General features: G+C 44.9%; 1 protein-coding gene across 5 annotated transcripts in view; it reads right to left on the reverse strand.

Moving 5' to 3' along the window:
• ZNF346 (zinc finger protein 346) overlaps positions 1-27,007 on the reverse strand; it is a 65,119-nt gene extending 38,112 nt beyond the window's left edge. For 3 of the 5 annotated variants that reach the window (XM_039460630.2, XM_003936107.2, XM_010346619.2), the window contains exons 1-4: positions 26,774-27,007; positions 3,814-3,917; positions 3,183-3,275; positions 271-415 (exon numbers count right to left, since the gene is read on the reverse strand). In XM_039460630.2, the coding sequence (XP_039316564.1) occupies positions 271-415; positions 3,183-3,275; positions 3,814-3,917; positions 26,774-26,948 (517 nt within the window). In that variant the 5' untranslated portion in view covers positions 26,949-27,007. The remainder of the gene's footprint in view (positions 1-270; positions 416-3,182; positions 3,276-3,813; positions 3,918-26,773) is intronic. The other 2 variants (XM_074390535.1, XM_039460631.2) reach the window with 1 other exon arrangement.
• Between the last annotated feature and the right edge of the window lie 27 nt (positions 27,008-27,034).

Below are 27,034 nucleotides of genomic sequence, written 5' to 3' on the forward strand. Positions count from 1 at the left end.
TTTTTGCATTTTTAGTAGAGACCAGGTTTCACTATGTTGGTCAGGATGGTCTTGAACTCCTGACCTCAGGTGATCCGCCCACCACGGCCTCCCAAAGTGCTAGGATTACAGGTGTGAGCTACTGTGCCTGGCCTACCTGGAGATTTTTAAGGGCTCTCATAAGCAATTTAACCTCTTCAAGTCTGTGGCCCCAGTGAGCATTTCTGTGAGCCCCTGGCAATGGTGCCCTGAGGACAGGAGGAATATAGCACTACTCAGGAAAACCAGTACCTTCCATCTTAGTGGATTGCTGCTTCAGCTTTAAGTTCTTTGCATGGGTCTTCCCCAGGTAGTGCGACTGGGCCACGACAGGGGAGGAAAAGGTCATGTTACAGATGGGGCAGCACTGGTTCTTGTCTTTGCTTCTGCTGCTCTTCTGGTTGGAGGAAAGAACACAGGTCTGATCACACCACTGCCCCACCAGAAAACCTTCAACGGTTTCCCACTGCCCGTAAGAGAATAGGGATTAACCCCAACCTACTTTCTAGATTCTTCTCCAGCTACTTCATCCCAGGCTCTACTCATCATCCCCCACTTTATTCTCTGATGCTTCCTTGCTTTGCTTGGGTCATTCCTACTGTCTAAAATGCTTTTTCTTCCTTTCCTGCCTAGCAGTGTGTCTGCTTAGCCTTCAAAACCCAATTTAAATATCAGCTCTTCTTCTGGGGAACTTTCACTCCAAAAAAAAAAAAAAAAAATCATTCAGTAAACTACTATCAAGTCCTTTCGTCTGTGTATTCCAGGAAGAACTAACCCTGCTCCTCTTCTGTATTCCCAGAGTACATTAAATAGACCTCTGTCATACCACTTGCCACCATAAACTGACAGTGTCGTAGCATAGGAGACTTTTCTGTGAACTCAAGTGTGACACTGGGACAGGGACTATTTGACTCATCTTTGTTTCCTATCCTTCACACCCAGCTGGAGTCTGGCAGACAGCAGATGCTAAGAGTTTGCTGAACAAATGGACCATTGGGTTTTGTGGGGGTTTTTGAGACAGGGTCTCACTGTCAACCAGGCTATAGTGCAGTGGTGTGATCTCGGCTCACTGCAACCTTCACCTTTGGGGCTCAAGTGATTCTCCCACCTCACCCCTGCAAGTAGCTGAATTACAGGTGCATGCCACCACACCTGGCTAAGTTTTGTAAAGACGGGGTTTCACCATGTTGGCCAGGCTGGTCTCAAACTCTTGAGCTCAAGCAATCTATCCACCTCAGCCACCTAAAGTGCTAGGATTACAGGCAAGAGCCACTGCATCTGGCCTCCCATTGGGTTCTACTTGTTGATTATGATTAGGCTAGAAAACCATGTATTTCAAGACTGCATTAACATCTCTCTGAGAAAGTATCTGAATAGGGTATTTACTAGGTATTTGTCAACCTTGGCACTACTGACATTTTGGGCTTGGTAATTCTCTGTTGGTGGTATAGGGGGTAGGAGGTGGGCAGATGCTGCAATTTCTTTTGTTTGTTTGTTTCTTTTTTATAGAGACGGGATTTCTTCATGTTGGTCAGGCTGGTCTTGAACTCCTGATCTGTGATCCATCCGCCTCGGCCTCCCAAAGTCCTGGGATTACAGGCATGAGCCACCGTGACCGGCCCACAGGCTGCAATTTCATTTGAACCATCAAGCCACCCATCCTGAAGTTAAAGGAACCAAGGTGCAAAGATGTAAAATGACTTGTCCAGGGTCATAGAGTTGATCTTGCCTTTCTGAATTATAAATTATAAGAAGAGGGCCAGGTGCAGTGGCTCACACCTGTAATCCTCGTACTTTGGGGGGCTGAGGTGGGAGGATTGCTTGAGCCCAAGAATTCGAGACAAAGCATGAACCTATCTCTACAAAAAATGTTTTAAAAATTAGCCAGGTGGCTGTGCACAGTGGCTCACACTTGTAATCCCAGCACTTTGGGAGGCTGAGGCAGGCAAATCACTTGAGGTCAGGGATTTGAGACCAGCCTGGCCAACATGGTGAAACCCTGTCTCTACTAAAAATACAAAAATCAGCTGGGCGTGGTGACGCACACCCGTAGTCCTAGCTACTTGGGAGGCTGAGGCATAAGAATTGCTTGAATCCAGGAGGCAGAGGTTGCAGTGAGCTGAGACTGCACCACTGCACTCCAGTTAGCCAGATGTGGTGATGTGTGCCTGTAGACCTAGGTACCTGGGAGGCTGAAGTGGGAGGATTCACTTGAGCTTGGGAGGTTGAAGCTGCAGTGAGCCATGATTGCACCATTGCACTCCAGCCTGGGTGACAAAGGCAGATCCTGTCTCAAAAATAAATAGACAGAGAAACAGATAGAAAGGAGGGAAACCAGGGATAAATAAATAAAATAAGTAATAATAAGGGAAACCAGGGGAGGAGTCCAATGAATTTTGAGAAGAGATAAACAAGTCCCTTCCTAAGCTGTGGCTACCATAATAGGAGGTAGCAGTTTATAGAGTAAACTCTTATTTATTGAGCATCTACTAGGAATTGAAACTTTACCTCACAACACCCTTATGAAGTAGGAATTATCTCTACTTTATGAGTGAAGTTCACAGAGGTTAAGTGACTTGGCCAAAGTTACCCAACCAGTAAGACACAGAGCCAGCTTGGAGCCCTAGTCTGCTCAACTTCTCTTCCCATAATGAGATGATACTCCTGAGGGATTGGGGGTTGCTTCAGCATAATGCTCATAGTATTTCTGAGCCAAAAAGCACATGTGATCACCTCTCAATCAGAGCAAGCATTTGGAAAGGTGTTCCTTCTGCTTATTTATTCAGAACATGCAAGTGCTGAACTTAGGTCTTTTCCCTGGCTCTCAGCCAGGCAAGCAGCCTGGCTTCTTTCCACTTTCTCGTCTTGCTCCAATAAACCTCTAGGTGGTAATATGTAACATCAGCTCCATTACTAAGTCCCTACTATGTGCCAGGCTCTCAATTAGGTGCTTTTTATAAACCTGCCCTCATTTTAGTTTGGAAAAATCTTCAAAGGTAGTTGATGTTACCATCCTCATTTTTATAGAGGAAGAAATTGAGACTTGGTGAAGTAACAGATTTGCCCAAGTCACACAACAGGGCTGGGATCTGAAGCCGAGACAGTCTGACTTGTTCATCACACCAACCTGCTGGCTGGCTTCATCAATATGGCAGCTGTATTACCTGATCTGAGTCTAGCTTCTTCACTTCCCCCTTTAACGTCTCCATTCCATGGATTGCTAGGTATCTCTTCACTTTGTTGGCATGTTTTTTGCTCTGCAAGAACCCAGGAAAAAGATCAAAGATAGCCAAATGCCACTTCATACTGAAGGCACTCAAAAACACTTACTAGATTTTCATCTGACTCATCCTCACAAAAAGTTTTGAGAAGGAGGTGAGGGAAGTTTGAGTTCCTACTCTGTGTAAGGCACTTTACAGCTATCAAATTTAATCTTCACAAACAATCCATGAGAAAATTATGACCATTGATGAGGAAACTCAGTCTAAAAATGATGAATTTCCTTGCCCAAGATGAGTAGCAGAGTTTTGATTCAAACTCAGATCTATTTAAAGCCAAAGCTCATATTTTATGCTATGCCAAGCTGCAAGGGAAGATATACATATAATGATCTTGATTTGGATAGGAGAGATGAGACTCAGAGAAATTAAGTCAATCTTCAAGGCACAAGCCAACATGCATGAAGGCAACATCTGGGTGGTTAAGCAATTACACTTCACCATGCAAGCCAGGGAGAATGAGGGGCTTGGCACTGGATCTGAAAAGAAACGCAGTTCTAAAAGTATGACGGCATACCTGGTAATGTGCCAGCTTCTGGGACTCAGAAATAAGCAAGGCGCAGCAAACCTTACATTGGGTGTTGGTGAAGAGACACTGGTTCTTCTGGATCATGTGCTCTACTACAAAGGGGAAAATAAGAAATTAGTGAGTTGACAGACACTACCTCAACAGCACTGTGTTTGAACTCTGCCTCAAACACAGGCAATGAATAATGGGATGCCATACTAGGACACTGGCAGACCTCAGCCACCCTCTCCTACTGCCGCCATGACTCATGCTATGTTCTCACACCACCTACACTATTACTTATTTTATAATTTTATGTATGCCAACTTTCTTTACTTAGGAACTTCTTTGAAAAAGGAATCTTTAGCTCATAAACTTAAGTAGATACCAATAAAAATAAATATGATAAAAACGAGGCTTGGCGCATTCCCCAGGAAATGAAACTTGTCTTAAGTTTCAGAACTGTCTCAGAAACTGTGCTGAGAGGTTTTAAGACAAGGTAGTACCCAACTGAAACTTCTTCCCAGGTAGAATCAGGACTGAAAGACTCGAAAAGGGAATGCTTTCTCATTGTTCCCGATCTAACTTTGAAACATTTAAAATTACATAACAGGGCTGGGTGTGGTGGCTCAAGCCTGTAATGCCAGCACTGTGGGAGGCTGAGGTGGGCAGATCGCTTGAGGGCAGGAGTTCGAGACCATCCTGGCCAACATGTCTCTACTAAAATCACAAAAATTAGCCAGGCGTGGTGGCGCACACCTGTAATCCAGTGTTACTTGGGAGACTGAGGCAGGAGAAGTGCTTGAACCTGGGAGGTGGAGGCTGCAGTGAGCTGAGGTCATGCCACTAACTCCAACTTGGGTGACAGAGCTAGACTCCATCTCAAAATAAATAAATAAAATAAAATCACATGACATATTACATAAGTGCCACACTGTAGGAAACATGGTATTAACCTGCGCTTAATTATTGAACCTGGAGAACAGTCTTACCTCTTTGAGGAGAGGTAAAAATCTCTCCCAAGGCATTAGTTCTATCATGCCACTGGCAATATGTGGCAGAGGCAGAGTCTAAAACTGGGAGGGAGAGGAGGGCAAGCCCATATTTTAATCTCCTGGTCTCGGCCAAAAAGTGATCAAGGCCAGGTATGGTGGCTTACGCCTGTAATCCCAGCATTTTGGGAAGCTGAGGTGGGAGAACGGATTGAGCCCAGGAGTTTGAGACCAGCCTGGGCAAGATGTTGAGACTCTGTCTCTACGTAGAAATCAACAAACCAAAAACTAGCTGGGGGTAGTGGCACACGTCTGTGATCCCAGCTTCATGGGAGACTGAGACAAAGACAAAAGGATTGCTTGAGCCCAGGAGGCCAAGGCTACACTGAGCCATTTTAGCGTCACCGTACTCCAGCCTGGGTAACAGAGCAAGCCCCCATCTCAAAAAAAAAAAAAAAAAAAAAAAAAAAAGGTCAATGCCCTGGAAGGAGGATCTTGCTTGGTGGGGAGCTTTTAAGATGCCTCTCCCTAATCCACAAAATCTAAAACTTACCTCTGTCAGCCCTGTTAGGCAGAAGGGCTGTATTTCTGTCCCTAAAGATCTCTTTTTATTTCTGCATTTTTCTCTTACAATGGTAAATTTTTGTGACAGACTTTGCCTGTCTTAGCTATGCTCAGAAAAACCAAGAGAAGTGACTCTATAAACAGAATTGGCCTAGAGCTTTTAAAAGAGTGTCAGAGGCTTATATCTGTAATCCCAGCACTCTGGGAGGCCGAGGTGGGTGGATCACCTGAGGTCAAGAGTTCGAGATCAGCCTGGCCAACATGGTAAAACCCGATCTCTACTGAAAATACAAAATTAGCCAGGTGTGGTGGTGCATGCCAGCTACTTGGAAGGCTGAGGCAGGAGAATCACTTGAATTTGGGAGGCAGTAGAGGTTACAGTGAGCCGAGATTGTGCCACTGCACTCCAGCCCGGGCAACAAGAGTGAAACTCTGTCTCCCCCCACCTCCCAAAGAAAAGAGGATCAGAGGCTTCTCAGAATGAGAAACCCACATGGGGAAGGTAATACTTAGGTATCAGAGTTCAATCATCACATCCTCACGTGGAGATTGTGGATTCTGATCTTTTCAAGAGATGGGGTTTCAAGCATATTCAGAATCAGACTCCCAAAGACTAAACAGGGCAAGGACTATGTCATTTGTGACTTTGTATCCCCATTATCTAGTATATTACTGTACCCACAGCAGGGGCAGGTAAGTACCTGCTAAATAAATGTATCTCTCTGCTGGAACGCACTCTTTGGCCTCAGAGAGTACACTCACATAGTCCACAAACATGTATTTATAGTACCTGCTTTGCGGCAACACTGCACTTAGTGCTGGGGGCCATACCAACGAATAAGATGGGGTATAAAGTAAAAAATAAGAAGATAATGACAGAGAATTAGAAATGCTATGAAAACAAGCAAAGTACATGATAGAGAAAGATGAGGCAGGAGAGTTAGTAAAGCCCATCACATTTCTTAGACTGGATGTGGGGGTGGGAGTGAAGGAAGGAAAGAAGTCAAGGATAACTCCTAGGTTTTGAACTTGAACAAGTGAAGAGACTAGACTTGGGGGAAGATCGCCTTGGAGGAAAAATTAAAGACTTTTCGTTATGTGAGTGTGAGTGGTCTATCAGATACATAGGTGGTGATGAGTTGGGGATTTGGATCTGTCAGTCACTTGAAGCTCAAGGGGGAGGTAAGACCTGGAAATATAAATGCGGAATCACTGGTATATCAGTCATATTTAACGCTGTGGGGCTGGAAGAGAACACCTAATGTAAATGAAGAAGGAAAGAGGTTCAGAGACTGAGCCTTGGGACCTTCCCAATTTTGAAGTCAGGTAGAGGAAGCGAAGTTGAATATAAAACAAGGTGAGTACAGGGTGGAACTTCTGGCCAAGGAAGAGTGAGGAGATCCTCTCCTGCAAAAGCAACAATAAAACAGGACAAAATTGACAAAACCAGCCACTTCAGCACTCTGCAAGTCAACCAATGGGACTTAACAATCTGAGCAACTTTTATGCTTGTAAAACTGCTGGACTTCAGGTTTTTTTCCCCTCCGTGGAAAAACTAGTAGAATTGGTGGCTTTCTTTTTTCTTTTCCAGAGAGGGGGAAAAAACAAACAAACAACAACAACAACAACAAAAAATGTAGGGTTGCCCAGGCTGCAGTGCCCACAGTGGAATGCAGTGACATAATGTCAGCTCACTGTAGCCTCAACTTTCCAGGCTCAAGTGAGGCTGCCCTCATCCCCTCCCACACACAGTTGGTGTAGAAACTTTGGCAAGAAGGTGTTGGCTGTGAAAACAAATAGTTTCCACACAGAAGGAAGGAAATCACTTGATTTCCTTTGTATGCAGCAATATTGTTGATAGAATTGATGATCTTCAAGGCAGTAAGCAGGAAGAGCCAACTGCTCGACTGGCTGGAGATGTGTTCCTGGCTGCCACTGTGTGACAGCGTAGACCTGAGAGGGCCCAAGTTAGCCACATACTCATGGCCCACCCTGAGGCTGCATACACACATGTAAGAGATGCAAAAAGACCTCCTGGGAAGTAAAAGCCAGGGTAGATCTTGATATGACTTGAATTTTGAATATGCTTCCCTACCAACACACAGATCCAACAGTACAAGACCAAGGCCTTATAGGCTCCAGGTGTTTAGGAACAAGATCCTGTTGAATCACCAGCTGATCTGACCACTAAGCAACATAAACACACTAAGATATAAATTATAAAAAGGAACCAAATTGGGAATGTTGGTTTTTAAAGTCTTTGGCCACCATGTAAGCAGTCTGCTCTGAGGCCACCAAGCTGTGAGGAAGCCCAGACTATTTCATGCATCAAGACCACAGGGAGAGTTCCTGACACCACATGAAAAGAGATGTCTGGCCAGCCCCCAGAAGCTCCACCCTGCTGTCATTTCAGCTCTAGCCCCCAGAAGCTCCATTCCCCTGCTGTTTCAACTTGAGCCACCATCTGACTGCAACTGCGTAAGAGATTCTGAATCAGAACTATCTAACCAAGCCTTTCCCAAATTCCTGAACCACAAAAACTGAGAGGTTTATAAGGCTGGAGAAAGCTAAGGCCCACAAAGGGGGGAAAAAAAAAAAACCTTAGGTAAAATTGTCAATTAGGCCAGGCGCAGTGACTCACACCTGTAATATGAGCACTTTGGAAGGCCTAGGTGGGCAGCTCACAAGGTCAGGGGTTCAAGACCAGCCTGTCCAACATAGTGAAACCCTGTCTCTACTAAAAATACAAAAAAATAGCTGGGCATAGTAGCAAGTGGCCGTAGTCCCAGCTAGTTGGGAGGCTGAGGCAGAAGAATCACTTGAACCCAGGAGGTGGAGGCTGCAGTGAGCAGAGATTGTGCCACTGCACTCCAGCCTGGGAGACGGAGCAAGACTGTCTCAAAAAAAACCAAAAAAACAAAAAAACACAACAACAAAAGCCCTCAATTAGCTGAGTGTGGTGGCAGGTGCCTGTAATCCCAGTTACTCAGGAGCTGAGACAGCAGAGTCACTCGAACCCAGTAGGCAGAGGTTGCAGTGACCAGGATTGTGCCATTATACTCCAGCCTGGGTAACAAGAGTGAAACTTCATCTCAAAAAATAAAAATAAAAATAAAAAGATCAAAATTCTGAGATGGTAGCATGACTACACGTCCTTTTTGCCATCATATCTGCATACAACTTTAATCTAACTACCAACTATCTCTCCAGGATGCAAAAGATTTGAAAGGTTTGATATGGGAAATGAAGTGCTTTTCATTCATTCACTGGAGATGCAGGGTGTGGTGGCTCCGTCTGTAATCCCAATACTTGGAGAGACCAAGGCAGTGGATTGTTTGAGGCCAGGAGTTCAAGACCAGCCTCGCCAACATGGCAAAACCCTGTCTCTACCAAAAATACAAAAATTAGGCAAGCATGGTGGTGTGCGCCTGTAATCCCAGCTACTTGGGAGGCTGAAGCATGAGGATCACTTGAACTCAGGAGGCAGAGGTTGCAGTGAGCCAAGATCGTGCCACTATATTTCAGCCTGGGCGACAGAGTGAGATTCCATCTCAAAAAAAAAAAAAAAAAAAAAAAAAGAAAGAAAGAAAAGAAAATCACTGGAGAGGCTGAAAATATGGTACTAGGTTGGGCATCCAGAAATATCTTCAGGAATAACGCATATATGTTCCAATAGGTGACAAACAGTCTCTGAGGCTTCCTTCACAGCTTTGCTGGAAGCAAGATGCTTTGACTGTAACAACTTCTCTCTCAACCTATGAAGCTGGAAAATGGATGCAGGAAAACTGATGTCGGAAGATCTCACAGTTCCATGACCTTTCTTAACAGCAACAATAGCCAAGAGGCACAGAAATATGGTCTTTACTACATTTCTGCATTCTACATCTTTTAAGATGTTAAGTATTCGCAGAATTTAATTTATATCCACATGATAGCCAAGTAGATGTATGGGGCAGAGGTTGAGAGATGCAATCTAGAGTATGAAGCACAGGGCTGCTTTTCACAGGGTTGATGAAGTAGGGACACACAGAGCTTCTGTGGGACAGCAAAATAATTAATAAACAACACATTTAAGGGTTGGGTGTGATGGTTCATGCCTATAATTCTAGCACTTTGGGAGGCTGAGATGGGAGGATTACTTGAGCCCAGGAGTTCAAGAACTAGCCTGGGCAACACAGTGGGACACTGTCTTTGCAAAAAATAAAGATTAGCTCAGTGTAATGGTGCACACCTGTAGTCCCAGCTACTTGGTAGGCTGAGGTGGGAGGATGGTTTGAACTTGAGCCCAGGAGGTCAAGGCTGCAGTGAAATGAGCTGTGATCATACCACTGCACTCCAGCCTCCATTTTGGGCGACAGAGCAGGACTCTGTCTCAAAATTAAAAAAAAAAAAAAAAAAGAAATAAAGTAAATTCAGGCCAGGTGTGGTAGCATGCATGCACCTGTAGTCCTAGCTATTCAGGAGGCTGAGGTGGGAGGATTGTTTGAACCCAGGAGTTCAAGACCAGCCTGGGCAACATGGTGAAACCCCATCTCTATAAAAAAAACTATAAAAAATTAGCTGGATGTGGTGGTGCACCCTTGTTTTCTTAGCTACTAAGATGGCTGAGGTGGGAGGATCACCTGAGTTTGGGAGGTCGAGGCTGCAGTGAGCTAGGACTGCACTGCTGCACTCCAGCCTTGGTGTGGAGTGAGACCCTGTCTCAAAAATGACTTGCTATTCCTGAGGCCTACATGTGACTTTAGAATCTACAATTGAATTCAATATAAATTCATCAACTGACTGAAGATGGTCCTTAGAAAGATGAAACCTATTTACTACCCAGCTTATTAGGAGGTAGAGAGTTTTTAGGTACAGCTATAGTTAGAAAGCAGAAAATAAGGCCGGGCGCGGTGGCTCAAGCCTGTAATCCCAGCACTTTGGGAGGCCGAGGCGGGTGGATCACGAGGTCAAGAGATCGAGACCATCCTGGTCAACATGGTGAAACCCCGTCTCTACTAAAAATGCAAAAAATTAGCTGGGCATGGTGGTGCGTGCCTGTAATCCCAGCTACTCAGGAGGCTGAGGCAGGAGAATTGCCTGAACCCAGGAGGCGGAGGTCGCGGTGAGCCGAGGTCGCGGTGAGCCGAGATCGCGCCATTGCACTCCAGCCTGGGTAACAAGAGCGAAACTCTGTCTCAAAAAAATAAAAAAATAAAAAAATAAAAAAAAGAAAGCAGAAAATAAAAGATCCTAGGGCTGGGTCAGTGGCCCATGCCTGTAATCCCAACACTGTGGGAGGCTGGGGCTAGAGGACTGCTTGATGCCAGGAGTTTGAAACCAAACCTAGACAGCAAAGTGGGACCTCATCTTTACAAAAAAATTTTAAAAATTATCCAGGTATGGTGGCACACGCTTTTGGTCCTGATTCCTGGGGAAGCTGATGTGGGGGATCACCTGAGTCTAGCAGTTCCAGGCTACAGTGAGCCATTAATTTTGCCACTGCGCTTCTGCTGGGTGACACAGAAAGACTCCCCGTCTCAAAAGCAAAAAAAAAAAAAAAACAACCCTCAAACGATTGTAGAAAAGGGAGGTTGGGTATAATTTACCCATGGGTAAGAATGGTTAGGCAATGTAGTTTTTTTTTTTTTTTTGAGACGGAGTCTTGCTCTGTCACCAGGCTGGAGTGTAGTGGCGCAATCTCGGCTCACTGCAACCTCCGCCTCCTGGGTTCAAGCGATTCTTCGCCTCAGCCTCCCGAGTAGCTGGGACCACAGGCGTGCACCATCACGTCCAGCTACTTTTTTTGTATTTTTTTAGTAAAGACGGGGTTTCCCCACGTTGGCCAGGATGGTCTAGATCTCTTGACCTTGTGATCCTCCAGCCTCGTCCTCCCAAAGTGCTGGGATTACAGGCATGAGCCACCGTGCCCGGCTGGCAATGAAGTATTTTAATGGGCTGTTTGGCCTACAAGAATGAACGTGATGGTCCTATTAAGTCTACTTAGCAGTCCATACTGTTTTTTTTTTTTTTTTTTTTTTTTTTTTTTGAGACGGAGTCTTGCTCTGTCTCCAGGCTGGAGTGCAATGGCTCGATCTCAGCTCACTGCAACCTCTGCCTCCCAGGTCCCGGTTCAAGCAATTCTCCTGCCTCAGCCTCCCAAGTAGCTGGGACTACAGGCACGTACCACCATGCCCAGCTAATTTTTGTATTTTTAGTAGAGACAGGTTTTCATCACGTTGGTCAGGATGGTCTCGATCTCCTTACCTTGTGATTCACCTGCCTTGGCTTCCTATTCACCTGCCTTGGCTTCCTAAAGTGCTGGGATTACAGGCATGAGCCACCGCACCCAGCCTGTTTTTGTTTTAAATTTAATTTTTTAGAGTCAAACTCTTATTATGTTGCCTAGGCTGAATTTGAACTCCTGGCCTCAAGTGATCCTTCTGCATCAGCCTCTCAAGCACCTGGGACTACAGGCATGGGCCACCATGCCTAGCCAAATCCATACTGCTGATGGTCTAAAGAAACTCAAATTTTTATCCAATGAAAAGGGCATGAAGAGGCTGGGCGTGGTGGCTCCCCCCTGTAATCCCAGCACTTTAGGAGGCCAAGGCAGGTGGGTCACCTGAGGTCAGGAGTTTGAGACCAGCCTGGCCAACATGGTAAAACCCCGTCTCTACTAAAAAACACAAAAATTAGCTGGGCATGGTGGTATACGCCTGTAATCCCAGCCGCTCGGGAGGCATAAAGAAAGAAAACAATAAAGTAAATGTAAGGGTACTGATGATGTGCTGCTAATAAACAGAAACAAATGGAAATTCTGGAGTTGAAATTATAATAAATAAAATAAGGCCAGGACCGGTGGCTCACGTCTGTAAGCCCAGCACTTTGGGAGGCCAAGGCAGGCAGATCACGAGGTCAGGAGTTCGAGACCAGGCTGACCAATATGGTGAAACCATATCTCTACTAAAATACAAAAAACTAGCTGGGGGTGGTGGCACGTGCCTACTCAGGAGACTGAGGCAGGAGAATCACTTGAACCCAGGAGGCGGAGGTTGCAGAGAGCCGAGATTGCCACCACTGCACTCCAGCCTGTGCGACAGAATGAGACTCCATCTCAATAAAATAAAATAAAATAAATTTGCTGGAGGAGCTCAATAGCAAGTTCAAAATTGCAGAGGAATCAGTGAAATTAAAGATACAGCTGATCTGAAGAACAAAGAGAAATAACATTGAAGAATAACGAACAAGCTTCAGAGATTATGGAAAAACTTTAAGCATACCAACATATGTATAAGGAGAACCTCAGAAGAAGAGAGAAGAGAGAGAAAGAATAGAAAAAAATATTTTGTTGGACGCAGTGGCTCATGCCTGTAATCTCAGCACTTTGGGAGCCGAGGCAGGTAGATTACAAGGTCGGGAGATCAGCCTGGCCAATATGGTGAAACCCTGTCTCTACTAAAAATACAAAAAATTAGCTGGGCATGGTGGCATGTACCTGTATTCTCAGCTGCTTGGGAGGCTGAGGCAGGAGAATTGCTTGAACCCAGGAGGCAAAGGGTGCAGTAAGCCGAGATAGTGCCACTGCACTCCAGCCTGGGCAACAGAGCGAGACTCCATCTTAAAAAAAAAATAGCTGGGCGCGGTGGCTCAAGCCTGTAATCCCAGCACTTTGGGAGGCCGAGGCGGGTGGATCACGAGGTCGAGAGATCGAGGCCGTTCTGGCCAACATGGTGAAACCCCGTCTCTACTAAAAATACTAAAAATTAGCTGGGCATGGTGGTGCGTGCCTGTAATCCCAGCTACTCAGGAGGCTGAGGCAGGAGAACTGCCTGACCCCAGGAGGCGGAGGTTGCGGTGAGCCGAGATCGCGCCATTGCACTCCAGCCTGGGTAACAAGATCGAAACTCCGTCTCAAAAAAAAAAAAAAAAAAAAAAAAAAAAAAAAAATATATATATATATATATATATATATATATATATATATTTGAAGAAAATGTCTGAAAACCTCCCATATTTGATGAAAAACATTAAGCTACACATTCTAAAATATCAAGGAACCTAAAGTAGGAAAAATATGAAGAGAGCTTCACCTAGAGACATCACAGTCAAACTGTTGGGAGGCAAAGACAGAAAATTCTGAAAGCAGTGAGAGAGAAAAATGACTCATCAGGTACAGTGGAATAATTCAGTTAATGACAATTTCTTATTTGGCAGTGGAATGACATATTCAAAGTGTTGAAAAAGAATAAAAATGTCAACTAAGAATTCTATATCCAGCCAAATGATCCTTCAAACATTACACTCAGTGGAAGAAGCCAGTCACAAAATGTCCAGAATGGGCATCAATCTATAGAGAGAGGAGAGAAGTCATTGCTAGGGATGATTGCTCCTGGGTGCAGGGTTTCTTTACTGGGTGATGAAAATGTTCTAAAATTAGACAGTGGTGATGGTTGGACAACTTTGTGAATATACTAAAAAACACAGAATTGTACATTTCAAACAGGTGAATTTTATGGAATATGAAATTTATGTCAATACAGCTGTTATTAAAAATAAAATAAGACAACACAACTGTCATTCAAGAATGAAGGCAAAACATAGACATTTTCAGAAAAAGATTAAGAAAATTCAGGGCTAACTGGTCTGTTTTGTAAGAAATACTAAAAGAAGCCCTTCAGGCTGAAAGGAAGTGACACCAGATGGTAATATGAATCCAGAAGAAGAAATAAAGAACACCAGAAATGGTAAATATGTGGGTTGATATGAAATACTCTATAAATATATTTTTTTCTCATTTATTCTCTTAACTTCTTTAGAGGACATAATACTATATAAAGCAATAATTATGACACTGACTCACTAGGTTTATAACATACATAGATGTAATATATATGACAAAAACAGGACAAAGAAGGGGGAATAGAGCTGTATTAAATGTTTTTACATTTTACCAGAATTAAGTTAATATTAATTTGAAGTAGACTATGATGAGTTAAGATGCATATTGTAAACCCTAGAGCACCACTAAGAAACTTAAAAAAAATTAAGAGGCATTAAACCGGTACACTAAAAATACTTAACACAAAAAAAACACAGTAAAGGAGGAAGAGAAGCATAAAACAGAAAGGAAATAAAGCAAAATGGAAAATGAAATTTTCATATCAATCAATAAAATATGAATAAACAGTACACTCAAAAGGCAGAGACTATCAGACTGGATAAAAAGGCAAGCTCCTTTTTATATATGCTATCTATAAGAGATATACCTTAGGTTCAAAGATACAAAGAGGTTGAGATGAAAGAATAGAAAAAATATATTATGCAAAAATAATCATAAAGGAGCTGGAATGGTTCTGTCACTATCTGACAAAAGACTTTAGTATAAAAAATATTAGAGGCAAAAAAGAACTTGACATAATGAGAAAGGGTCAATACATCTAGAAAATATAAAAATTATACGTATATATGAACCTGACAACAGAGCCTCAAAATGCATCAAGAAAAAATTGACAATTTTAAAAACAGACTAATAATAATAATTGGAAATTTCAATATGTAAACTAAAAAAATCCTAAGCTCCCCAACCAACTGAACAGAACCCCTCTTGACCAAGGCAACTCCAAAGAAACCTGAAAAACTGTGTTCCTGGCCATGACAGGACAAGAGGTTAGACATGCCTCATTATCAAACTTTTTTTTGGAGGTTTTTTTTTTTTTTTTTTTTTGAGACAGAGTCTTGCTCTGTTGCCTAGGTTACAGTGCCGTGGTGCAATCTTGGCTAAATGCAACCTCTGCCTCCTGGGCTCAAGTGATTCCTCTGCACATGCCACCATGCCTGGCTAATCTTTGTATTTTTAGTCGAGATGGGGTTTCACCACATTGGCCATGCTGGTCTCAAACTCCTGACCTCATGATCCACCCACCTCGGCCTCCCAAAGTGCTGGGATTATGGGTGTGAGCCACCACACTGGCCCTATTTTTCTTTTTGAGAGGGAAGCTTACTCTGTCGTCCACGCTTTAGTGCAGTGGCGCGATCTTGGCTCATTGCAACCTGTGCCTCCCAGGTTCAAGCGATTCTCCTGCCTTAGCTCGAAAGTAGCTGTGATTACAGGTGCCTGCCACCATGCCTGCCACCATGCCCGGCTAATTTTTGTATTTTAGTAGAGATGGGGTTCCACAATGTTGGCCAGGCTGGTCTTGAACTCCTGACCTCAAATGATCCGCCAGCCTTGGCCTCCCAGTGTTGGGATTACTGGTATGAACCACAGTGCCCAGCCCAGTTTCCGACTAACTAATAAGTATATTCTTTGAATCCAGTGGAATTTAATCAGAAGTCAACAATAGGAAGAAATCTGGGAAATTCTCAAATATTTGGAAATTGAATAACATGGATCAAAGAAAAAATTACAAGGGAAATTAGAAATTATTTTGAACTGACTTAAATGAAAATAAAGCATTAAAAAATTTGTGAATTACAACTAAAGAAGTGCTCTGGAGAAAAAAACTCAGTTTATCCCTACTTTACTTTTACAACACAGAACGCTTCTGTGACTACACGTGTGGGTTTTTTCCTCCCAGAAACCAGGCATCCAATTCTGCAGTAGGCACCAGTCAGGTGTCCTCTAATTCAAATCAATTCTGACACTATCTACCTTAAGATAGCTTCAGATCCTACAGGTTGAGGGCTTATTTCTACAAGACTGAGCCCTGCTTCTGATGCCAATTGCAGGTTCCATGTTTTCATCTAATTTGCTAGAGCAGCTTACAGAACTCAAGAAAATATCTAAGACATTAATCTAAACTATACATATATTTAATATATTTTGCGACAGGATCTCACTGTTTCCCAGGTTGGAGTGCAGTAGGGTGGTCACAGCTCACTGACTTCCTGGGCTCCAGTGATCCTCCTGCCTCAGCTTCCTGACTAGCTGGGACGACAGGCACGTACCTCCACATCCAGCTTTTTAATTTTTTTTTTTTTGGTAGAGATGCCGTCTCTCTATGTGGCCCAGGCTTGTCTCTAACTCCTGAGTTCAAGCGATCCTCCTGTTACAGTAGGTAGCTAGGCAGACATGAGCAGAGCAGGAAAGGGCCCCCTACAACCACGAATATCAGACAACCATCAGGTGATGGTCAGGCAGTTATTAAACTGTCTCTCTAAAATAATGATTAGTCACAGGAGACGTCAGGGAAAGGCAGTCTTCTCATAGATAGAAACATCTGAGGCCAGGTGCCGTGGCTCACACCTATAATCCCAGCACTTTGGGAGGCTGAGGAGGGTGGAACACCTGAGCTCAGGAATTTGAGACCAGCCTGAGCAACATGGAGAAACTCCGTCTCTACTAAAAATACAAAATTGGCCGGGCGCGGTGGCTCATGCCTGTAATCCCAGCACTTTGGGAGGCCAAGGTGGGCGGACTGCCTGAGCTCAGGAGTTCGAGACCAGCCTGGGCAACACGGTGAAACCTCCGTCTCTGCTAAAATACAAAAATTAGCCGGGCGTGGCGGTGTGTGCCTGTAGTCCCAGCTCCTCTGGAAGCTGAGGCAAGCGATTGCTAGAACCTGGGAGGCGGAGGTTGCAGTGAGCCGAGATGGCGCTACCGCACTCCAGCCTGGGCGACAGAGAGAGACTCGATCTCAAAAAAAAAAAAAAAAAAAAAAAAAAAAATTAGCCGGGCATCGTGGGGCATGCCTGTAATCCCAGCTACTCGGGAGGCTGAGGCAGGAAAACTGCTTGCAGTTAGTCGAGATCGTGCCACTGCACTCCACCTTGCGCGAAAGAGTGAGGCTGTCTCAAAACAAAAAAGCACCTGAAACTGCTGATCAGCAGCTTCCTGGTAAGATCTCAGGAGTTAGGCCAGTGGATTCAAGCATGCGCAGTAAGAGGCAAAATGGCACCATTTAACTGGTAACACTCTACTGGAAAGGAAAAGCACTTCAAGTAAGCATGTGCACAACGTCAGTAGACACACTGCACCTCCAGCCCCTCCCAACTACTGGCAGGCCGCTGTGAATGCAGACAGCGCACGCCCAAGGGAAAAACCAGGGCAGAAGTAAGATGCAGGACCCCGGAAGCGTGCTAACTTGTGAGATACCAAGTCAAAAGTCAAACCATGCACTCCTTTCAAGTCGCCCTCTTGGCCCCATTCCAGGTATACTTCTTTTCATTCCTGCCCTAAAGTTTTAAAAATATTTTTATTTGATTTCTTTTTCCTTTTTTATTATTGGGAGCAGTCTCACTGTCGCCCAGGCTAGGGTGCAGTGGCCCCATCTCGGCTCACTGCAACCTCCGACTCCCAGGTTCAAGCGATTCTTCTGCCTCAACCTCCCGAGTAGCTGGGACTACGGTGCGTGCCACCATGCCCGGCTAATTTTTTGTATTTTTAGTAGAGATGGAGTTTCACCGTGTTAGCCAGGATGGTCTCGACCTCCTGACCTTGTGATCCACCCGCCTCAGCCTCCCAAAGTCCTGGGATTACAGGCGTGAGCCACCGTACCCGGCCTCTGCTTTAAATTATTTTATTTTTGAGAAGTAGTCTTGCTCTGTTGCCCAGGCTGGAGTGCAGTGGCACGATCTCAGCTCACTCCATCCTTTCTGCCTTCTGGGTTCAAGTGATTCTGCTGCCTCAGCCTCCTGAGTAGCTGGGACTACAGGCGCACACCATTGCACCCAGCTAATTTTTGTATTTTTAGTAGAGGCGGAGTTTTGTATTTTGTATTTTTCACCATGTTGGTCAGGCTGGTCTTGAACTCCTAACCTCATGATCCACCCGCCTCGGTCTCCCAAAGTGCTGGGATTATGAGCATGAGCCACCACACCTGGCCCTAAAACTTTTTAATAAACTTTCATTCCTGCTGTAAGAGTTGCCTTGGTTTCTCACTCTGCCTTATACCCCTCTGGTCGAATTTTTTCTTCTGAGGAGGCAGAAATTGAGATTCACAGCCACTAACACTCCCACCTCGGCCGCCAAAGGTTTTGGAATTACAGGCAGGAGTCACTGTGTCAGGCCAACCTCATGGATATGTTAAAAGATACAAATAACCGACCGGGCGCGGTGGCTCAAGCCTGTAATCCCAGCACTTTGGGAGGCCGAGGCAGGTGGATCACGAGGTCAAGAGATCGAAACCATCCTGGTCAACATGGTGAAACCCCGTCTCTACTAAAAATACAAAAAATTAGCTGGGCATGGTGGTGCGTGCCTGTAATCCCAGCTACTCAGGAGGCTGAGGCAGGAGAATTGCTTGAACCCAGGAGGCGGAGGTTGCAGTGAGCCGAGATCACGCCATTGCACTCCAGCCTGGGTAACAAGAGTGAAACTCCGTCTCAAAAAAAAAAAAAAAAAAAAAAAAAGATACAAATAGATAAACAGATATATAGGGCCAGATCTGTAAGTGTCTCATGTGTAGGAGCTTCCATCCCATGGAACTGGGGTGTGCCACACTTCCAGCACCTGAATGTGTTCTTGTTCACCTTCCTGGAAGCCCCGAAACTCAGTCCTTTGAGTTTTTATGAAGGCTTCGTTATGTAGGGATAGTTGATTAAATCATCAGCTATCCATATCAACTCGACCTTCAGCTTCTTTCTCTCCCATCAGGGAGGGAGCTGTGACTTCCAACCCTTTGAGCACATGGTTGGTTCCCACGGCAACCAGCCAACCAGAATGTGGTAATCTAGAGACTTTCCAAAAATCAGCCTATTAACATGTACCCAGGTGTGGTTGAAAGGAGCTTTTTATAAATAACAAAAGCCTGTCTTTCACCGTTCTTGCTCTGGAGCAGTTCCAGAGGTGTTTCAGGAACCAAGGAGAAAGGTCAAATATTTAACAGAAGACAGTCTTAACCACTCTAGTCACTGAGGAAATTACAAGGGTTATAGAAGCTGTGAGCCAGGAACCATGGAGGAATATATATCTATATCTATATCTATATATCTTATAACGTCACAAGTGCTTAAGAGAGACATTTATAATTTTAAACATCTATATCAGAAAAGAATGGTTTCAAAAAAAAAAAGAAAAGAAAAGAATGGTCTCAAATCAGCAACATAAGATCATAAGATCTCACCTTAGAAACTACAAAAGATCAAGAAAACTGACAAATTCTTAGCTAGACTAACCAAGAAAATAATCAGGGGCCTCATGCCTGTAATCCCAGTACTTGGGGAAACAGAGGTGGACAGATGACTTAAGGTCAGGAGACCAGCATGGCCAACACAGCAAAACCTCATCGGTATTAAAAATAGAAAAAAATTAGCCAGGCATGGTGGCACATGCCTGTAATTCCAGCTACTCTGGAGGCTTAGGCAGAAGAATCACTCAAACCTAGGAGGCAGAGGCTACAGTGAGCATCACTGCACTCCAGTCTGGCAAGACCCTGTCAAAAAAAAAAAAACTGACATAAGGAGAAACAAAAAAATCTGAGTACACTTAGGTAAAGAGACCAGGTGAGTGGCTCATGCCTGTAATCCCAGCACTCTGGGAGGTCGAGGCAGGTGCAGTGACTCGTGCCTGTAATCCCAGCACTCTGGGAGGCCAATGCGGGTGGATCATGAGGTCAGGAGTTCAAAAACAAACAAACAACGACAAAAAAAACTTAAAAAAAAAAAAAAAAAAAGAGTTCAAGACCAGTCGGGCCAAGATGGTGAAACCCCATCTCTACTAAAAATACAGAAATTAGCTGGGTGTGGTGGTGTGTGCCTGTAATACCAGCTACTAGGGAGGCAAGGCAGAAAATTGCTTGAACCTGGGAGTTGGAGGCTACAATGAGCTGAGATCGTGCCATTGCACTCCAGCCTGGGTAACAGAGCAAGACTCAGGAAAAAAAAAAAAAAAAGTAAATAAATTGAATAATTAAACCTTTCCACAAAGAAAAGCCCAAACCAGCTGGGTGCCATGGCTCATGCCTATAATTCCAACCCTTTGAGAGGCTGAGGCAGGAGGCACTTGAGGCCAGGAGTTCCAGACCAGCCTGGGTATTTAATAGAGCAAGACACTCTAGTAAAAAACACAAAATTAGCTGAGCATGGTGGTATGCTCTTGTAGTCCTAACTTTGAGTTTGAGGGAGTTTGAGGCTGCAGTGAGCTATGATTGTGCCACTCACTGCACTCATCCTGGTAGCAGAAACCCTGTCTATAGAGAATCTTAAAAAAAAAAAAAAAAAAAGAAAGAAAGAAAAGAAAAGAAAGAAAGCCCAAGTAGCTTCAGTAGTAATAAGCTTGTTTTTCTTTTCTTTTGAGACGGAGTTTCGCTCTTGTTACCCAGGCTGGAGTGCAATGGCGCGACCTCGGCTCACCGCAACCTCCGCCTCCTGGGGTCAGGCAATTCTCCTGCCTCAGCCTCCTGAGTAGCTGGGATTACAGGCACACACCACCACGCCCAGCTAATTTTTTGTATTTTTAGTAGAGACGGGGTTTCACCATGTTGACCAGGATGGTCTCGATCTCTCGACCTCGTGATCCACCCGCCTCGGCCTCCCAAAGTGCTGGGATTACAGGCTTGAGCCACCGCGCCCGGCCTGTTTTTCTTTTTTGAGACAGAGTCTCAACTGTGTTGCCCAGACTGGAGTGAAGGGGCACAATCTTAGCTCGCTGCAACCTTGGCCTCCTGGGTTCAAGCGATTCTCGTGCCTCAGCCACCTGAGTAGCTGGGATTACAGGCATGTGCCATCACACCTGGCTAATTTTTGTATTTTTAGTAGAGACAGGGTTTCTCCATGTTGCCCAGACTGGTCAGAAAATAACTTTTTTTTGTTTTTTTTCTTCCTTTTTTTTTTTTATTTTTTAAATGTCCAGTAACGGCTAAAAGCAAATAAAGTAACTTTCACCTAAAGAATGCAAGTCCTGTTAAATAATCAGGCCCAGAAAGATAGTAAAATGAGAAAGCAATCACTTCCTACTCCCCCTTTTTGAGCTATGATTCATCTATCAAAACTGCTTGCTAGGCCGGGCATGGTGGCTCCCACCTGTAATCCGCGCACTCTGGGAGGCTGAGGCAGGCGGATCACCTGAGGTCAGGAGTTCGAGACTCGTCTGGCCAACATGGTGAAACCCCATCTCTATTGAAAATACAAAAATTAGCCGGGCGCGGTGGCTCAAGCCTGTAATCCCAGCACTTTGGGAGGCCGAGGTGGGTGGATCACAAGGTCAAGAGATCGAGGCCGTCCTGGCCAACATGGTGAAACCCCGTCTCTACTAAAAATACAAAAAATTAGCTGGGCATGGTGGTGCGTGCCTGTAATCCCAGCTACTCAGGAGGCTGAGGCAGGAGAATTGCCTGAACCCAGGAGGCGGAGGTTGTGGTGAGCCGAGATCGCGCCATTGCACTCCAGCCTGGGTAACAAGAGCGAAACTCCGTCTCAAAAAAAAATAAATAAATAAAAAAAAAAAAAAAGAAAATACAAAAATTAGCTGGGCATGGTGGTGCATGCCTGTAATCCCAGCTACTTGGGGGGCTGAGGTAGGAGAATCGCTTGAACCCGGGAGATGGAGGTTGCAGTGAGCTGAGATTGTGCCATTCATTGCACTCCAGCCCAGGAAACAAGAGTGAAACTCTGTCTTAAAAACAAAACAAAACAAAAAACCTGCTTGCTATCGTCACAAGTAGTTAAGAATTAACCTAATAATGCCCCACCTGATATATCCTGCATCCTATAGCATAACAATGTACAGCCAATCATTAATCAATGTTATTTCTGTAAATCAGTGAGAATTCTTGACAAACAACTTTTTATCAGTCCAACTCTCTGTCCACATTTTTTTTTGAATTAACATCCCTGACTACGTAGAATGGGTTGTCCACATTTCTTTGCCTTTAAAAATCAACTCTTAGCCGGGCGCGGTGGCTCAAGCCTGTAATCCCAGCACTTTGGGAGGCCGAGGCGGGTGGATCACGAGGTCGAGAGATCGAGACCATCCTGGTCAACATGGTGAAACCCCGTCTCTACTAAAAGTGCAAAAAATTAGCTGGGCATGGTGGCGCGTGCCTGTAATCCCAGCTACTCAGGAGGCTGAGGCAGGAGAATTGCCTGACCCCAGGAGGCGGAGGTTGCGGTGAGCCGAGATCGCGCCATTGCACTCCAGCCTGGGTAACAAGAGCGAAACTCCGTCTCAAAAAAAAAAAAAAAAAAAAAAAAGAAGGGGAATATGCTTTGACCTAAGACTTGCTTGGGCTTGTCCAGGTATGTCAAGGCAGATATCTAGGTTAAAGTATAAGAACTAAAAACATGGGATGCACTTATTTCTTTTTTATGACTAACAGCTACTTTAAGATAATTAGCAGAAGCTTTAAAGTAAATTAACCTTTGAAGAAACTATTATTTGTAATGAACTAAGAGGAAAGCTTTGAAGAGGAACCTTTTATTTAATTTCCTGCAATAGTAATAATTCATAGACCTAAAGGTAAGGAGCTAAAACTATAAGAAAAGGAAAATCTAAAAGCGAATATTTCTCAAACCTTGGGTTAGGATAAAGAGTTCTTAGACATGACACTAAAAGCACAATACACAGGAGAAAAAAATTGATTAATTTCATCAAAACTTAAAACTTTTGTGCTTCAAAAGGCACTGTTTAGAAAATGAAAAGACAAATCACAGTCAGGGGGAGATACCTGGAAATCCTATCTATAATAAAAGACTTGTACCTAGAATACATAGACAACTCTTACAACTCAGTAGAAGACAAACAGCCCAATTACAAAATAGGCAAATGATGTGACTAGATTACTTCACCAAAGATCTACAAATGAGTAGTAAGCCCATGAAAAGTGCTCAGTCTCCTCAGTCTGTAGGAAATCACAATGAGGTATCACCACATACCCACTAGAATGACTATAATAAAAAAACACAAGTGTTGTCGAGGTTATAGAAAAATTGAAACCCTCATACATTGACGGCAGAAATATAAAAAGTGAAACCATTTTGGAAAACAGTTTGGCAGTTCTTCAAAATATTAGTTACTGCAACAAGATCATCTTTTTTTTTTTTTTTGAGATGGAGTTTCTCTCTTGTTACCCAGGCTGGAGTGCAATGGCACGATCTCGGCTCACTGCAACCTCCGCCTCCTGGGTTCAGGCAATTCTCCTGCCTCAGCCTCCTGAGTAGCTGGGATTACAGGCACATGCCATCATGCCCAGCTAATGTTTTGTATTTTTAGTAAAGACGGGGTTTCACCATGTTGACCAGGATGGTCTTGATCTCTTGACCTTGTGATCCACCCGCCTCGGCCTCCCAAAGTGCTGGGATTACAGGCGTGAGCCACCGTGCCCGGCCAAGATCATCTTGATAAAAATTAAAAAATATAAAAAAATAAATTAAAAAGATATATTAGAGTTATGATATGAACCAGCAATTCCATTCTTTTTTTTTTTTTTTTTTAAGAGATGCAGTTTCACCATGTTGGCCAGGCTGGTCTCAAACTCCTGACCTCAGGTGATCTGCCCACCTTGGCCTTGCAAAGTGCTAGGACTACAGGTGTGAGCCACCACGCTCAGCCAGCAATTCTATTCTTAGGGATATACTCAAGAAATGAAACGTATGTTCACACAAAAACTTGTGCGTGACTGTCCACACCAGCATTATTCACAAAAACTCCAAACTGGAAACAATCCAAATGTCTAGAACTAATGAATGGATTAATAGAATGTGTTATAGTTACACAATGGAATTCTATTTATCCATAAAAAGTAATGAAGTACTAATACACATCATGACTTGGCTGAACTTCAAAAACATGCTGAGAGAAGCCAAACTCCAAAGATTACCCTAGACAGAAAACAGATCACTGGTTGCCTAGTGCAGGAGGTGGGAGTGGGGATTTAATATAAATGAGCTCAAAGGAACTAACTGGGGTGATGGATATGTTCTAAAACTGGATTGTGGTAATGGCTATACAACTCTGTACATTTGCTAACAATCATTGGAGATAAAATGGGTGACCTGTGTGGTATATAAATTATAACTCAATGAAGGGGCTAGGAGAAGAAAAAGGGTAAGTAGGACTTAGCGTTGCAGGTGTCTACCTAGATTTCATATAAATGTGGAAGAAGTGAGGAGAACAGGGGAATGATAGGTCACTTTTCAAAGCACAGTCTCTGTGTTTTCTGCTTCAAGATCCAGGGCAAACGTCACTTTCTTTTTGTGCACCTCCAACTCTTAAAACATTCCTCATCACTGCATCCCTTACATTACACTGGAACTCTTTTGGTGGCTGCTTCCTGGACTAGATTGCAAGCCTCCCGAGGGAAGGGCAGCATCTGCCTCTGATACGCTGTAGCTCTGAAGCCTAACCAGTTCTGGGTCCAGAGCAGGCATCAGTGAATGTTTGTCAAATTAATGAAAGGAAAATTGGGGTTGGGGGAGGAAACTACCAAACAAGTTTGAAAGTAGAGCTGGGTGCAGTCGCTCACACCTGTAATCCCAGCACTTTGGGAGGCCGAGGCGGGCGAATTGCCTGAACTCAGGAGTTTGAGACCAGCCTGGGCAACACAGTGAAACCCGATCTCTACTAAAAATACAAAAATTAGCCAGATGTGGTGGTGGGCGCCTGTAATCCCAGCTACTCAGGAGGCTGAGGCAGGAGAATGGCTTGAATCCAGGAGGTGGAGGTTGCAGGGAGCCGAAACCACGACATTGAAGGCCAGCCTGGGCAACAAGAGCAAAACTCCGTCTCAAAAATAAATAAATAAATAAGCTGGGCGTGGCGGCATGCACCTGTAGACCCTCGGGAAGCTCAGGCAGAACTGGGAGGCTGGGGTTGCAGGAAGCCCAGATGGCGCTACTGCACTCCAGCCTGGGCAACAGAGCAAGGCTATCTCAAAAAAAAGTAGGAGAGCTGGGTGCAGTGGCTCACACCTGTAATCCCAGCACTTTGGGAGGTCGAGGCAGGCAGATAACTTAAGGTCAGGAGTTTGAGAACAGCCTGGACAACAAAGTGAAACCCCATGTCTACTAAAAATACAAAAATTAGCTGGGCGTGATGGCGGCTGCTTGTAATCCCAGTTAATTGGGGAGGCTGAGGCAGTAGAGTTGCTTGAACCTAGGAGCAGAGGCTGCAGTGAGATTGTGCCACTGCACTTCAGCCTGGGTGACAGAATGAGACCCACTCAAAAAAAAAAAAAAAAAAAAAGAGAGAGAGGGCCTTATTTTTTGTATATATAAAAGGAGAGAGGGCCCCAGAAATGGGGTGTGTGTGTATAAAACACATACATATACACACCATTTCTGGGGCCCTGTCTCTTTCAGATATACATATATATGTGTGTGTTTATGTATATATACATATATATGTGTGTATGTGTATATATATATATATATATACACACACACATATACACTACATTAACTTAAGAGACAGGCTAGACTTGTTTTTAAATTGAAGTATATACCAAGGTATAGGTCTGTGTACCACCCCTAATTTAAACATGTCTTCCTTAGATATGGTCAAAAATTCAATTTTATCCAGGGCAATTAGTTCACAAATAGCATATTAAACTTTCCAAGACAGTCTGCTCAGCAAGCAATCAAATCACTGGAGAAATCTGATTTCCCTGCAGATAGCTGACAGGGTTAGCAGAGAAGCCCAGACAAAGTTCTTGCACATTTGGGTTAGCATTAAGCGGCTGCCTCTACAAAGGACTGTGAAGGGGGTCACACAAGCAGGTTAGGACAGCTCTTTTCCATCCTTCTCTTTCTATCTCCCATCTTACCCAGACTCAGGTCAAGTGCAGAGCAAGCTGGGACGCTTCGGCCCAGAAGTGACCCCTGCCGTGGCTTTGCTTACGCTGTTCTCAGCAACTTTGGGTCAAGTGTAGGACACAAAGAAGCTGGAGCAAAGCACACCCAGACCAATTTCTCGGGCTCCTGGTCCCCACCTTAGAATAAGGGACCCAGCAAGTAGAGGCCAGAGAGCTAGAAACAGGAGTCAGCCAGGGTTCAGCCATCAAGAACAGGAGGAACTCAGGGGGTAAGAAGGCCTTCCAGAGCCCTCGAAGTGTGGGGCTTGAGAGGGGGGAGGCAAGAGACCCCCGGGGGAAATCTGGAGATTAGGACGATGATGAGTCAAGGAGTGCTGAGGGACACTCGGCTCGGCTTACGGGGAGTGCCACAGCAAAGACTGGGTCCCCGAGAGGTCGAGTATAGGCATGACAGTCCTCGAGTTTGGGAAAAACTGCGCTGTGATGAATGATGACGGAGGAGGGGAAAAATCCAGGGCCCGAGCGTGAGCGGTCCTTCATCCTCAGCGCGCTGGGGGCCCGGTTCTCGGGGTGCCAGCGCCCGGATGGGGAGCACAAGTCTGGGAGTCCCGGGGCGCAGCACGGAAGGAGGCGGGCCAGGGGGTGTGACCTTACACCCGGAGGCCGGCTCACGGTGCCGCCGGCGCTGCCGCCGCTCCCCGCGAGCCGCGTGGGCGGGTGAGGGGCTTCCTGCCTCGGACTCACCTTCCTCCCTCCCCACTGGCTGGACAACGGACACTGCTTCCCACAGGCGGCGCGCCCTCTCGCGGTCGAAGCGCACCCAATCCGGCTCCTGGCGCTCCGGCTCCTCGGAGCTGTTGTAAGGCCCGGCCCCTCCGCCGTCTGCGGCCTCCACCGTGCCCGGTGCGGGATACTCCATCTTCCCCGCAAGCCCTAACCTTAGGTCGAAAGCCGCTCAGGCGCCTAGGTATCGCGAGATGGGGGCGGGGAGGAGGGGGTGGAACT

This window comes from Saimiri boliviensis, chromosome 20 (genome assembly GCF_048565385.1).
Source record: "Saimiri boliviensis isolate mSaiBol1 chromosome 20, mSaiBol1.pri, whole genome shotgun sequence".
NCBI lineage: Eukaryota > Metazoa > Chordata > Mammalia > Primates > Cebidae > Saimiri > Saimiri boliviensis.